Raw genomic sequence first — 15,083 nt, forward strand, 5'->3', positions numbered from 1 at the left:
GGAATCTTGGATCTAGTGTTTTAAATTAGGGGGAAAATGTAAATTGTTAATATCAAAATTATGAAAGTCTACAGAGGAGAAGTACCCCATAAAGATTTAGTTTGTATTTATCTATTTCTAAAAAAGTAGGTATTTGAGAATATAATATCTATTATTTCTTGCTTCCAAAAAATCAGCAAGCTTATATGCATTTTTTTCTGTATCCAGAAGAAAAATATGGACTGGCTCTTTCCTTTTTGTTGCTAAGGAAAGAGGCCCTTTCAATTGTTATTAATTGATAACCACAAATATCAGGAATGTATGATGATTTTTAAAATTTTAAACTTCTTTTGTCTTACCAAAATTTCATATGAAGAAGATGGTGCTTGGCTGTTGAGAGAGATGTGGGGCTTGGACTTTTGAATAATCCCCTTTTGCCTACTCCACCTAAGGTGACCAACCATCCATTCAGCTTGTTGGTTTTAGCACCAAAAGTCCTCTTGGATCCAGGAAACCAAGGAGTTGATTGTCCTAGACACATTCCACCATCAAGACAGTTGTGACCTCTAACTGTAAAGCAATCTATGGTCCTGCAGAGTAAAGGTATTTTCCAAGAAAAGTATTTTCCAAGAAAGAGACTTAAGATTCCACTTTCTTTCATCTATTGACTTCCAGCTCCCAAACTTTTATTGATCTCTCTTTTTTACTGTTGTCTTCTGCCAATTCTTTGTTCAGAGGAATTTCTGCTTTTGTGAATAGCATTATTTTTGAGAGGCTTGAGAAAAGGATGAAGACAACCACTATGTATACAACATAGAGATATAAATTATTGCTCACCTCAAAACAATGATATTGTGGATTTCAGTGATTTGTTCAATTCAGTATTCGAGGTTAGGTTAAACTTCACCCAATACCATTTGCAGGGCTGTAAGACAGGACAGCTTTTCCCACACTACCATGAGCTCCTTTGACTACTTTTCTCATCTTTTATCTATATTTTACTTGAGTGCTACCCCTTATTTCTGCAGATATGAAACTCATGTCTTTCTCAATTTCTACAATATTCTTTTTACACTTGGATTTTCTGAGTTTAAGAGTTTTTTTGGAAGTTACTCAGTGGCAGATAGTGTTATAGACCAGGAGAGATCACAGGGTTTATGACCTTTCATGTTCTGCTTCCCACAGACCCCGTGGGTCACAGGTCATCTCCTGTGCAAGCTGCCCTTCAGTGTCTCAACTTTTACACTGAGGACTACATCACTGAATGTTCTGGACTGTCTGTTATGATATTTTAAATTAGGGAGAAAATATAAATTGTTAATATCAAAATTATGAAAGTCTACAGAGGAGAAATGTTGAATGTTGAACCTTCTTGCCCTCTGAGTTGAGGAAATGAGAAACATTCTACAAAACTGACAATATCCATCACAGGTACAAATTGGAAAGAAAATGAATGTTGTGTGTATCATTTAAATGCAATAAGAGGAATATCAAAGATGATGATAAAAGATTTAATCAAGCATTTAACACATACGAACAATTTCCCTTTGATTATCTCACTCTTCCTATTACATTGATGATGCCTTCTACTACTGAGTTACATTCCCAGCCCCAACTAAGATTTTTGACTTCATGTTGATGCAGAAGTCATACATATTCAGCAGCGGGAAACTACAACTCCAATTTAACTATCTACTCATGAGGACAAACAACTGATACTCTATGATATATTGTGTTGCTAACTTCAAAAGATTGGTAGCTGAGGTAGATGAAATGCATTTTCAATTTATGATGTTTTCAAATGACAATGGCTTTATCAATTTATCAGCTATAACTCCATTATAAGTTATGGAGCATCACACAGATACACACACACACACACACACACACACATATATGATAAACATATATAAAATGAAGCTTTGGTTGTATCTGTCTTCAACAAAGAAATGAATTCTGACTGTTAATATTTCTTTTCTGGCTGTATTACTCACTTTTCTGTTGCTGGGATAAAATACATAATATATACAACTTAAGGGGATAAAAAGTTTACTTTGGCTCATGCTTTAAGAGGTTTAAGTCCATTGTCAGCCGGCTGCAAGGCAGAAACGTCATGAGAGGAAAGGGCTGCATACATCATGGTGGCCCGGCAGCATTTTAAGGAAGTGCCATAGAGCAAGGGGCCAGACCCTAAGGTCATGGACACATACAGAAATAAGAATTTCCTGGGCATCTTTCTAGCTACTTGAATTGACAAGATTAAAGATCATACTGACTTTAAAATTTTAGCCTTTACTTTGAAGGTCTCGCGAGTAATATTTTTCCCCCAATGAAAAATGATTAAGATTTGAAACTATTGTGTTTATAAACTTCTACTTGATATGTCTGATCCTTTCTTTTGAGCTTTTAATTTCCAAGAAAAATTGCATTTTTTTTAGTAATTTACCCGCGTTTGCCTTCCTACTGACCCTCAGGTTATTATCTCGTATTGTAGTAGTTGAACATAATAATTTTAAAATGAGTTCTTTTAACTTTTCCCATTAGATCTGTAAAGTGTTGTTCATGTCTTTAAGTGCCTTATGCGAATCCCTGAAAGTAATTTGTTTTTAAATCTTAGTATGGTTTAAATCTTTAAGTGCCTTATGCAAATCCATCAAAGTAATTTGTTTTGCACATTAGTTTGAAAAACAAATATAAAAGCTTTTGAAGGAGGTTGTGGTTGGATATGTTAGAGATAATCTGCCCCTGGTCAGTAGGACTTTAAGGAAATATAATTGAGATTTAAGATATCACTTCAGGTAAGTCCATGATCTGTTCACCTACTGTTAAACCGCATGCTATCCAAGGCATCCATTCTCAAAGGTTAAGGATTTGCTTTAAACACTTTGAATTCCGTAATGACGTATCGGGCTGATCTTATCCATAGATTTGTATATTCAACAGGTTAAAAGTTAATTGTTATTTGTCTACAAACTGATTACTATTCGGATCAGAGTCTTAGATGAATATGTAAAGTATATACTGATAAAATTTAGGAATGACACATCTGAAGAGGATAACTAATATTTTTGATGAAATGACAAAATTTTCAGGTTAGAATTAACTGAAATTAAAACACAAAAATGAAATAGAACATGGTATATGTAAAGGTCAATGCTTCCATTAAAATGTAATTTAATAAGTAAAGGATAAGGTAACAGGAGACATGTTAATATTTCATATTAACAACATGAGAAAAGTGCTGTGCATTTTAGGAAACTTCATTGTTAAGTCAAATGTGATGGGATGTAATAGTGTGATTGTACTATGCACTGACCATGTAAATATCTAGTATATTGTGACCAATTGTGGAAGCCACACATAGGAATTTGACAATCTGGAGGGATGTCAGTTTTTATACAGCAGCAGGTATGGAATTTTTAGTCTAAAACTTTTGAGATCATCCAAGCAAGAGGAACGAGCTAATGAAGCCATGAATTATTCCTGCAGATACCTGAAATTCTTTCAGATGGGAGAAAAATCAACCGTATGTTCATTCAGAAGGCAGGATCTGGAATGTGGGCACAGGCTGTGGGGAGGTATATTTTAACTTAATGTAAGAAAGAACTTTCCAACAACTGGAACTTTTCAGCAGTGAAACAGGGTGCTTCATGGCATAATGAAGCATTTGGCCCTCTGTGTAAAGGGTTAGGCTAGGACATGAACCCAAGACCCTAAAATGCCATGAAAGGAACTCAGAATGGATAGGACATCGTCCTTCCCTGATTCATGTTTTTGAAATGCAAGATTAATGATATTCGAGGAGTTCCTTTCATTTATCCTTTGCAAAATCCTACTTGTTTTCTGGGAAATAACTTCATATTAATTTCATGTGTCTAGATTTCAGTTGTATTTTTCCATAGAAATTCTGAGAATGGTTGCAAGATTTCCTATTTAGAGATGTCACTAGATTTGCATATTGACTGTAAGCCCTTTTGATATTCATATTCTGTCAAATTGATTCATTTCTATTCTCAGTAAGATTAGGGCTGTCTTCTGAACCAGGATTTATTTCATTCTTATGAAGTCTTACAAAATGTACATGCATTCCCAATGCACATTTTTGGCTCCTGTGTAAATATTAAGGATGTAAATCAGGAAGTGGTGAAAAACTAACAAAAAAATACTATCCTCAAGAATAACTGAGTTAGTAAATTCTTCTAATTAAACCTTCTGAGATGCTGCCCTGAGAAGAATTCCTCTGGATCCGTGTATCCGCCAGCTTCCTCCTCTTACACTTCCTCTTGTTCTCCTATCGTGTTCTTTGCTGCCGAGACAGAAAACTGTATTTGCCCTTCAGCTGCAGGTTTTGTGGCCTGAGTATAGTTATCTCTATCTGTATCCCCACAAATACATTCACAATTATGTCCACTGATGGAGTATATATTACTTCTGTTCTGGAAACTAATTTCAACATAAGATCTAGTTTAATAGCTGTAGCCTTTATCATGTTTTCTTTAAAGGAAACTTAGAGATACACAGGACTCTGCTGGAATACCACCTCAGCACTATGGGGTGCACCATATAGGAGTGGCCTAGTAGGTAACAAATGAGCAGTCATAGGAGATTTAAACTCATTTCTGACTGTGGTGTGGTTGCACATTCTTGATACAGAATCTATAATTTAGGCTGGTTCATATGAAAAACATATGCCAAGGGGGCCTTCTTAATGAAGGAATGGCAATGTCAAACAAAAATAATTATTCAACTTAAGGGCTTTTTAGTCATCAGAGTAAAACTACTTTTCAAATTGGTAATCAAAAATTGTAACCCCACTCATCCTTGACTGCTTCTGTTGGGGAACATTTACCTTAGTGTGTGCTCTGTTCTGCTAGGAAGGACTCATCACTGACTCTTCCTGAAGTGACCACTTCCCGTGTAGTCTTCTGAGAGCACATGGGCTTATTTCCCTAGATGTCACTGGGACACAGAGAGGTCAGATGCTTGTCTATGTTAAAAGCATAGTTTTTTTATTTAAAGAAAAACAAAAAAGAAAAAGCGTAGAAATAATACATAATTTCAAAAAAATCAACAGTAAGAAATCACTAGTTGATAATTACATAGTGTCCTCTTAGAAATAGTTGTTCAAGTTACAAAATTAAACCATACAAAGTGGACAGTCAAACAGCAAGACTACAAACAGTTCTGTTCAACTATCCAACAAAAACCTAGTAATATGGTTATCAATTCTACACACTTAAACATACATGCAGTTATGTCGTTTAGAGCACTTTTTTCCTCTCTTTTTTACAATAGCAATTACACATTTTTGGGCGTTATTACTCCTACATTTCTTATTACTTTTTACATTAGATACACAATGATATTTATAAATATGATTCTTATTCATTTCATTAATGAGGATAGTTTCCAGTTGTCTCCATTTGCCAATGAAGACCTCAAGATCATCCTTTTTATAGATGAGTAATATTCCATTGTATACAAATACCACATCTTTTTCATCCACTCTGCAGTTGATGGACATCTTGGTTGTTTCCAAGATTTAGCTATTACAAATTGTGCTGCTATGAACATGGGTGCACATATATCACTGTGATATGAGTTTTCAGTTTTTCTGGGAAAATACCAAGGAGGGGAATAGCTGGGTTGAATGGAACTTCAGTCCTAGTCTTCTAAGAATTCTCCATACTGATTTGCATAGTAGTTGCACCAGTCTAGACTCCCACCTACAGTGAAGCAGTGTTCCTTTTCCCCACATTTGTTATCAGTTGATTTCTTGATGGCAGCCATTCTTTCCACAGTGAGATGAAATCTCAATGCTGTTTTAATTTGCATTTCTCTTTATGTATTTATTTGCCATCTGTATATCATCATCTGAGAACTGTGTGTTCATCTCAGATACCCATTTTTGGAGAGGGTCTTTGAATTTGAGGGGCTTGATGTTTTTTAATTCTTTATATGTTCTTGATATAAGCCCTTTGTTTGAGGGGTTGCTGGCTAAAATTCTTTCCCATTATGTGGGTTTTCTTTTCACTCTGTTGGTGATTTCTTTAGAAGTATAGAAACATTTCAATCATATGAGATCCCAGTTGTTGATTCTTTGAAGTGTTTCCCATGTAGTTTGTGTTTTGTTCATGAATTCTCTGCCTACCCTTGTCTCCAAACCTTCTACCTACCTTGTTTTCCAGTGTATTCAATGTTTCTGTTTTAATATTTAGATCTTTGATCCATTTAGACTTTGGTTTTGTGCATGGTGATAGGCATGGATCTAGTTTCAGTCTTCAGCATGTGGAGAGCCAATTTTTCCAATGCCATTTATTAAAGAGGCTATCCTTCTTCCAGTGAGCATGTTTAGCCCCTTTGTGAAATATCAGGTGGCTTAATGTCTTTGTAGTTGTGTTTGCATCTTCTAATCTGTTCCATTAATCCTCAGGTCCATTTCTTTGCCAGTACCATGCTGATTTTTTCACTGTGGTTTTGTAGTATAGTTTCAAGTCAGGAATTGAGATGTCTCCTGCCTTGCCTTTGTTGCCCAGAATTGCCTTTGTTATTCCAGGTTTCTTCTGTTTCCAAATGAATTTTAGGAGTGTTTTCTCTAGATCTGTGAAGTATGTTAATGGTATTTTGATTGAGATTGCATTAAATCTATATGAGTTTTGGGAGTACGGCCATTTTCACAATGTTGGTTCTTCCTAGCCAAGAACAAAGAATATCCTTCCATTTTCTGATATCCTCTTCAATCTCCTTTTTTAGTATAATTTTCAGCATGTAGGTTTTTTACATTCTTAGGTTGATTCCTAAGTATTTCATTTTTTTAGATGCTATTGTGAAGGGCAATATTCCATAATTTCTCTCTCGGTGAGTTTTTTGTTTATGTACAAGAATGCTATTGATTTTTGAATGTTGACTTTGTATCCAGCTACAGTGATGAATTTGTTTATTACTTCAAGTAGTCTTTTAATGGAGTTTTTTGGGCCTTCTATATAGAGTATCATGTCATCTGCAAATAGTGATAATTTAACTTCTTCCTTTCCTCTCTTTATTACTTTTATTTCTCCCTCTTGTCTGATTGCCCTGGCTAGTGTTTCCAGAACTATGTTAATAGGAGTGATGATAGTGGACATCCTTGTCTAATTCCTGATTTTAAAGTGAAAGCTTTCAGTTTTTGTCCATTTAGTATAATGTTGGCTGTTGGTTTGTCATAGATTTTATGGGCTTGAGATAGACACCGTGTATTCCAAGTTTCTGAAGGGTTTTTTTTTTAAATCATGAATATGTGTTGGACTTTATTGAAACCTTTTCCTGCATCTATTGAGATGTCTATTTGGTTTTTGTTTTTGGCTCTGTTGATGTGGTATATTATAAAAGCATAATTTATACAGCCGCAAACATTCCTTACAAATTCTTATAATTTCTAAATATGTTCATGTGACTAAATAGACTGATAAAAGAAAAGCTTAAGTTTACATTTAATAAGAAAATGTGAGGTTCAATCAGAAGCTTTGTTGCCCTTAACTTTCATGATATATGCAGATACTCATTTTGTCATTGTTATATGCCTAAGTGCATTCTCTTGCTGGCAGTGAGTATGTGTAGAAGGGGAAGATGTTGCCTCTTTTTTCTCTTCTCACTTAAAATATTCTCTCTCTCTCTCTCTCTCTCTCTCTCTCTCTCTCTCTCACACACACACACACACACACACACACACACATCCCTTACACACAGAGACTCTTGACTTTCTAACTTCAGGCAAGCAATTTTGTCTCAGATGAGCTACTGTATACTGTTTCTAGTCTTTTACCATCGTAGAGGCTTCTTTTTTCCCCCTCTTACCTTGATTAGTCCAGTTTTTGTTGCTATACAAAGTACCTGATGCTAGATATTCTAAAATAAAAGATATTCATCTATCCCACAGTTCTGGAGTTCTAAGAGCATGGTATTAGTGACTGCTCAGGTCTGGAGGGACTTTTGACCATGTCACAACATAGTGAATGGCATCATGGTGGGAGTATGTGTGTGAATGAGACATCAGATGGCGAGACAGAAAGCCAGAGAGATTTAAAGGCCAGGTTCATACTTTCTGTAACAACAACTATTGTGTTAACTAACCAGGATTCCTTGAGAACAACATTAATCCCCTCTAAAGGTTGTACCCAGACATAATGACTATCCGTCAGGCCTCACCTCTTGAAGTTTCTGCTTCCTCTAAACTGTCACACTGGGAAAGAGGCTTTGTATCACATGAAACTGTATCCTACCCATAGCATACCTAAGAGTAAGGATGTAATCATTAATCAGCTTTTATTGGAATAAAAAATAGACTATGTAGTCTAGAATTGTTCAAGAGAAATTTCTGTAATTACACCAATGTTTCATATTTAAACCATCAAATAGAGTAGCCACTAGCTGCTTATGACTTTTGCATATATGAAATGTGGCTAGTGTGATTGAAAAACTAAGTTTTTATATTTTATTTAACTTTAATATAATCTAAATAGCCACATGTAGCTAGTGGCTACTATATTGGATAGCACAATGATTGCCAAAAAATATACACCACCTGAAAATGTACAGAGTAGATACACTAATTACTCAGTGGGAGTCACTATTTTAAATACCTGTTTTCTGTATTGATTCAGGTGGAACTTAGAATTAATAAAACATCATTCTTGATGTATGTTAAAATTATATTTCAAAGATGAGAAAAATATCGTCTACCTAAAGTGTTTAAATTAATATAAAACCATTTTATATTCTATGATGATTTATAGACCTGCTTTGCAGATATTTTATTGATTAATTTCATAAGAATTCCAAGTTAGTTTTCATTTTTTTTTCCACTCCATGCAAGGGAAGGTACTGTGATATATCAATTTAAAATAAAGCCTAGGTCCCACAGCCAGTGAGTAGTGGGGTCATTATTTGAACCCAGGCAGGGCTCATCATTGATTCTCCCACAGTGATCACTTTCCACTTGGACTTCTTAGAGCTCTTGTACTTACTTCCCTAGATATCATTGGGAGCAGGGATCAAGAACACGAACTCTTGTACCAATTTCCTGGTTTGATTCCTACCTCTCTTGCCTAAAGAAGTTACTAAATATCTCTGAGCCTCAATTTTTTCATAAATATTGAAACAATAAAGATACCTAGCTCACTGGTTATTATGCTAAGTTAGTTAAGTTGGCACATTGAATGAAATAGTATGAACCACTGATTGAGCCATCATCATTTTTAATTTGAGAGAGACTACATTTTTGGTAGGATGTCAATCCCACAGGATGTTAATAGATGAAACAGAGAAATGCTTTGTGTCTATTCCCACAGGAAGTAAGACAGACTCTAACAATTCAGATAATTTAAGAAAAAACACCCTGCTGTTCAGTCACTTTGGTGTCTCCATCGCTGAGATTACAAAGTTTCCGAGCCCGCATGGCCTAGCCAATGCCTCATATCTTTGCTTTTCATGTTACCCTTAGAGATACCTCCTTTGGTGTCTTTGATTGGTTCTGAATGCTGAGCTGAGACAAGTACCAACACAGCTGGACAGAGCTGTAAGATTTGCTGTTCTGTCTTCCAGCAGGGAATTATTGCCATGGATACTGGTATCAGAGGAAGACTGGGGAACACTCTCCACTTGCCTCCTGACTCTCTGATATGTTTCTAGCAAAGTCAATAATGAATGTGCTGCTAGCTTCATATTGAGTAAGAGACTTATCATGTTTGCTTTTTTTTTTTTTAATTTTTCACAGATGGCCTCTTCCCAAGATTCAAGGTATGGCCAGAAAGACTCCTCTGATCAGAACTTTGACTACATGTTCAAATTGCTGATCATCGGCAATAGCAGTGTGGGGAAAACATCTTTTCTGTTCCGTTATGCAGATGACTCCTTTACATCTGCATTCGTCAGCACAGTTGGGATTGATTTCAAAGTAAAAACTGTATTCAAAAATGAAAAGAGAATCAAGCTTCAGATTTGGGTAAGTGACTTTGAAGTGATGCTGTTCTTCAGTCTGAGGTATTGAACATGTAAGTGTGGAAGGGAGAAACTTTCCACCTTATTCTGTCCCCATGAGTTCTAAGAGTTTTGATTTCCAGCTTTTGTTGCTGCAGACAGTCTGTTTCAAAGACTGTTGGGTGATGCTGTTTGAAGACAAGGAGACTGAGTTATGCTGTGTTATAAAGTGATTTTCCTCAACAGTCTTCCAAAGAAATAAGTAAACCAAACTTTCACTGTGTTGGTGACTGGAGAAACAATAAGTCTGGTTTTCCCTTTTATGATCTGTGTGACCTTGAGAAAGTCTATGAATTTTGGATTTTGGAATTTGTAATCTATAAAACAGACAATATAGATCTTGCCCTTTAGGCCACAGGAAGCCTCCTGTCGGCATTTTAAAAGAGAAAGTACATAAGCAAATACAGGGAAAGCTGGGGTTGGTTTCTTAATAAAGCCCCAGATTTAACTTTGAGCTTGTCTACACTTTACAAACTTTTCAACAGTAAAGCCCATGTTTACACATGAAAACAAAACAAAATATTTATTTGAAACAGGTTCTTCTAAAGTAGTTCTCCTGCAAGTTTTGAGACCATTTGACAGCCGTCTATCTCTCCTCACTGCCTGACAAAGATTAGAAATTTCCTGATCAATTTTTTAGGATAAATTGAAGAGACTGGCAAGCAAGAAACTGAAGAAAAATGTGAGGTGGGGTCAACAAATATGAGGAATGTTTACATTTTAAAAAATTCATTACAGTAAAAGACACATTGCTATTAAACCACCTCAAAACACTGCCCCCCCTCGCCACTTCAAACACATTTATCTCATCACTCTTGCCATCTTTCAAAGCAATTCTGGGTGCCCTCTTTTGTGAGCATCTTTAGGTGTGTTGTGGTGGCTGCCTTACTGTTCTGCATGAATTAAAGTTTTAGCCTTCATGGTCATTTTGACTTGGGAGGAAGCCAGACGTTGTACGGTGTTTGATCTAGTGACAAGGGTGGATGAGGACACACCATGTTTTACAAGCTTTTCTTTCCTCTGAGTGGCACTCACTTCACCACAGTAGCACTCACTGTATTTTTGGTGACAACTTGGAAAGACATCCAGACTTCCAGAACATCCAGATACAAGCTGTAACAGGTACATTAGACGTTCTTAATCCATATTCACCCAGATTCTAGGGCAGTAAAAATTAGTTTTACAGTACTGTAGATTATCTGGTCTATTAGATTGTGAAATATTCAAAAGAAGCATGTGAAGATTTTGTGCTTATTGGATTTGAAGTATAGTTGGAGAGAGAAATTAATGTGCTTGGATATGATATTCTTCTACAAACAAATACGAGATTGTTTATAGCTAATAGTTGCTGAATAAGCATTGTCTATGCACTGTCTTGATTCTTACAACTCAATTTTATTTTTGTAATTTTTTTTTTTTTTTTTTGGTACCAGGGATTGAACTCACGACCTTGTGCTTACCAGGCAAGTGCTTGAGCGACTGAGTTAACTCCCCAGGCTTCAATTTTATTTTTATCATAATTCCTATTTGAAGGTGAATACGTTAATGTATTTAGGGTCATACATGGTGAATGGCTGGGAAAATTCCAGGCTAGAGCTCTCAGATTCTAATGTGTGGCTTATTCCCTTTAATTTTACTGCTGTGATTAAGAAAACATCTTGAAAATTTCAGTGTTTGTTAAGATGGCAGTTTGGAACAGTGCATCTTGGGATACTGAAAGTGTTTCGAAACAGTTTGACCATCTCTATGAACTGTGATATGCAATATAGGTGTTCCCGTGATTCAAGGGATCTTTGCTTTATGCTACCAATGCACTAAAAATGTGTACCTGCATGTAGTTATTATTACTTAAAAACATGGCCAAATCATTTATTTGGTAATACATTTAACACTGATGGTTTGTCATCTTTTGATGTTTTAATAACCAATTAACTTTTCTTCCTTAGATGTGTATATTTTCAGGGTCTAGATTGGGCATGTCAGTGTGATTCTCTTGAATAAATGATTTCCTTGGCTTAAAAAAAGGGACAGAATTTCTTGTTTCATTGGGTGTGTATGTTAAAGCCTAAAACTGAGGACTAAATAATGGAATGCTTATCCTAAAAACTGCACAGCTCAACTGGAGAATACAAGGAGAAGAGGATTAGTAGAAATTGGTAGAAGGAATTACTATTTACTTAAAAATTAGGACAAGGTTTTATAATTTTACTTTCTCTTTTCTTGTCTTTTGTTTTCTACCATCCTTCTTTTCTTTTTCTTTCCCATTTTTGTACTCTAGCCTGGCTTAGTGATTGAGACACTTATCCTCGAGGGGTTCAGAGGCTAGAGGTGCCACAGAGATGTTCAGGTTGTGTGCTAGACAAGGATGCCACCTAAAGGGTTAAGTGGAACTGCTCTCTTTTAGAGCTCCACTGAGCCTTATGGTCAGAACCATGCCCATCTATAGGAAGGAGGGGCCTTTTCCTTATCACAAAGATGCAGTTTACTCTTTAATTAGGAGGCCACTCAAACTGAAGGGGATTCTAATTTAGATAGGAACTATATATGCAGGTAGTAGCTGCACCAGAGTCTAAGGAAGGAAGTGATACAAACCCACTGAGAGAAACAAATTCTACTTCCATGGTAGAAGCCTAGGAGAAGAAAATACTTTAAAATATGCTGTATTATTATTTAATTATGGCAAACTTAACATCAGGAGAAAACTACCACTGGAAAGACAGTTTTACTGACGTGTTGGAAGATAAGAGGATGTAGTTATGGCAGAACAGTGGGGAACCAGAATTGCTAAAATGGTCAGGAGAAGGAGGGAGGACTGAGAGGAAGAGGGTCATTCTGTGATTTCTGCAGGAAAAGGTAAGCAGGTAAGCAGGTAAGCAGCTGAGGACTGGCTAGTTTGGATAACTCCAGCAGGCTCTGAGGCATGGGGATTGTCCTGATTGTTGGGTACCTTACCCTGTTGTGATAGAATATATAGATAGTGACTCCTAGTATGAGACCTTGTGAGGGGATGGGTGGAGAGTGAGGTCTGGATTTCCTGGTTTGCCTCTGAAAACCACTCTCCAACAAGTAGCACTGTGCTTAGGAATTGATTAACCAGAGAGGAACAATCTCTTTAGGATCAGCGAGGCCTTAAATGTCAAAGCATCTGAACAAAAAGTAATAAATGAAAGACACAGTTAATGCACAGGAGATGTTCTCAAAATTCTAGGGGCAGCCTCTCTCATTGATCCCATTCTGAAATATGCTGTAATTTCAAGCTCATCAAAGGCTCCATGTGTTTCTGGGTCCCAGTGTTTGGGTATGTAGAACGCTGGATCAGGAAAAGTTATTACAAATATTCTAGTTCAATACCCTTACTGATACTCAGTAGTACTAATATACCATTGTAATAGCACAGTTTATAAAGCCTAGTGCTAGTTAATAATGTAAGCACTTTATAAATGCATTTTAAATTTTATTTTTTTGCCATGACCCAAAAAGAGAAGGTGGTATTATGGCCCTATTTTATAAATGAGAAAAAGGAAAATTGGAAAGACAATGGGATTTGTCCAAGGTCACATCAAAAACATGTCAGCTGTAAGATTCCAACCCAGGCACTATATCCAAGGCTCATCTACTTGACCACACCACAAAAATGAGGTCCAGGAAGGTCAAGAGTTCTCTAACCTGTCAGAGGATTTTGCATACCTTAAACCCAAGTTACCACCTTTTTTAAATAAGATATAATTGATCATTGTCTTCCAGAAATTCCTACAGGTTCTAAGAAATTATTTATAGTTACCAAAAAAAAGTCAGCGTTAAATTTACTATCTGCCAGCAGGATCACATTGTGCATTATACATTTTGTGTTTAAAACACATAGATATGCACAGTTGGACTGACTGGAACACATGCAATTGACTTTTCCTGCACACATTTGCTGAGGAATTTGCCTTCAACTAAGAATGTGTAGAAGGAAGAGTTTGAGTAACATGGAATCTATCTTGGGAAAATATTCCTGCCTGTAATGTTCGCACTTTGTGCTCATCCAACCTAGTCACCCTGCCCTTGATTTCAGGATGGTGTTCAAACCCTGTAGTCTGTTTATAAGGAACACTCTGCCTAGGTAAGCTTCTTATGCGAACCACTGGAGCCAGTGACAGCTGCCAAGGCCATTCTTGTTGCTGTCATCCGCATATTCTTTTCCCCATGACATTTCTTCTGACTTAGCATCTGCTTTTCCTGAGGGATGAGAAAGGCAAGTTTTTGTTACTCTCCTGAGAGGAGGCTGATACTGTGTGTGAGATGTCAAGATGCATGAAACCATTCGTTCTTGTAGGCACCTGAAGGCAGCAGCCGCTGCATCCCACTGTGGTTCAACCCTCTTCCCAGCAGCGATGGCATACAGAGGATAATAAAGACTTTGTTCTGGCCTAATAGAATTTACCAGCTATGTGGGAAGACAGAAAAACAAACATGTGGGAAGGATCACCCAGGGGATCAGGGAGTGTATTCTGCCAAGGAGCAGAGTGACTCGGGTTCTGCAGGGATTTTTGAGCCCAGTGATACAGGGTCCAATTGCTACCCCTGATTCACAGTACTTGGGTGGCTTTAAACCCCATCTCCTCTATTCCTTCACGTGCACATGGGTGAAATAGGTGAAAATGATACCTACATCCTAGCAGCCAAGAATTTGCTATTATAAATATTTAGCTTTTACAATTTGCTATTCTTTTAAAGGAAAGAGGTAGAAAAGTAAAAAGTGACGAAAAACAGAGGACCATATAAACATGTTGCTGGGACACACTTGGAAAGAACCTGAAGCCTAATCAGCTTCCTGGTGATTCATCTTTGCTTTTGTGGAAACTTAGCTTGTCTGTCTATGGGGACTGAAGGGCGTGTGGAAGATGAGAAGCAGTTGCAATGACTGAAAAAGAGGAGTTGTTTAGTGGGAGTATGCAGGCAAAGGGGTCAAAATGTGGGGCAAAGAAGGTGTATTGGAGTAGACAGTTGGACTCAGGGATTCTGAGAGACCTTGAAATAAATTATTTTACCTTTCTAAACATCAGCTAGCTGATCTATAAAATGAAGGACTGGAGTCCATAAAAAAA

The 15,083-nt window shown here is 36.7% G+C and overlaps 1 protein-coding gene across 2 annotated transcripts in view; it reads left to right on the forward strand.

Moving 5' to 3' along the window:
• The window catches only part of Rab3c (RAB3C, member RAS oncogene family), a 254,491-nt gene that overhangs the window by 17,793 nt on the left and 221,615 nt on the right, over positions 1-15,083 (forward strand). For both annotated transcript variants that reach the window (XM_063258204.1, XM_013152905.3), the window contains exon 2: positions 9,731-9,958. In XM_063258204.1, coding sequence (XP_063114274.1) covers positions 9,731-9,958 — 228 coding nt within the window. The remainder of the gene's footprint in view (positions 1-9,730; positions 9,959-15,083) is intronic.

The sequence above is a fragment of the Cavia porcellus genome, unplaced genomic scaffold, assembly GCF_034190915.1.
Source record: "Cavia porcellus strain 051 isolate PalLab524CR breed Dunkin Hartley unplaced genomic scaffold, mCavPor4.1 scaffold_11, whole genome shotgun sequence".
In the NCBI taxonomy this organism is placed as follows: domain Eukaryota; kingdom Metazoa; phylum Chordata; class Mammalia; order Rodentia; family Caviidae; genus Cavia; species Cavia porcellus.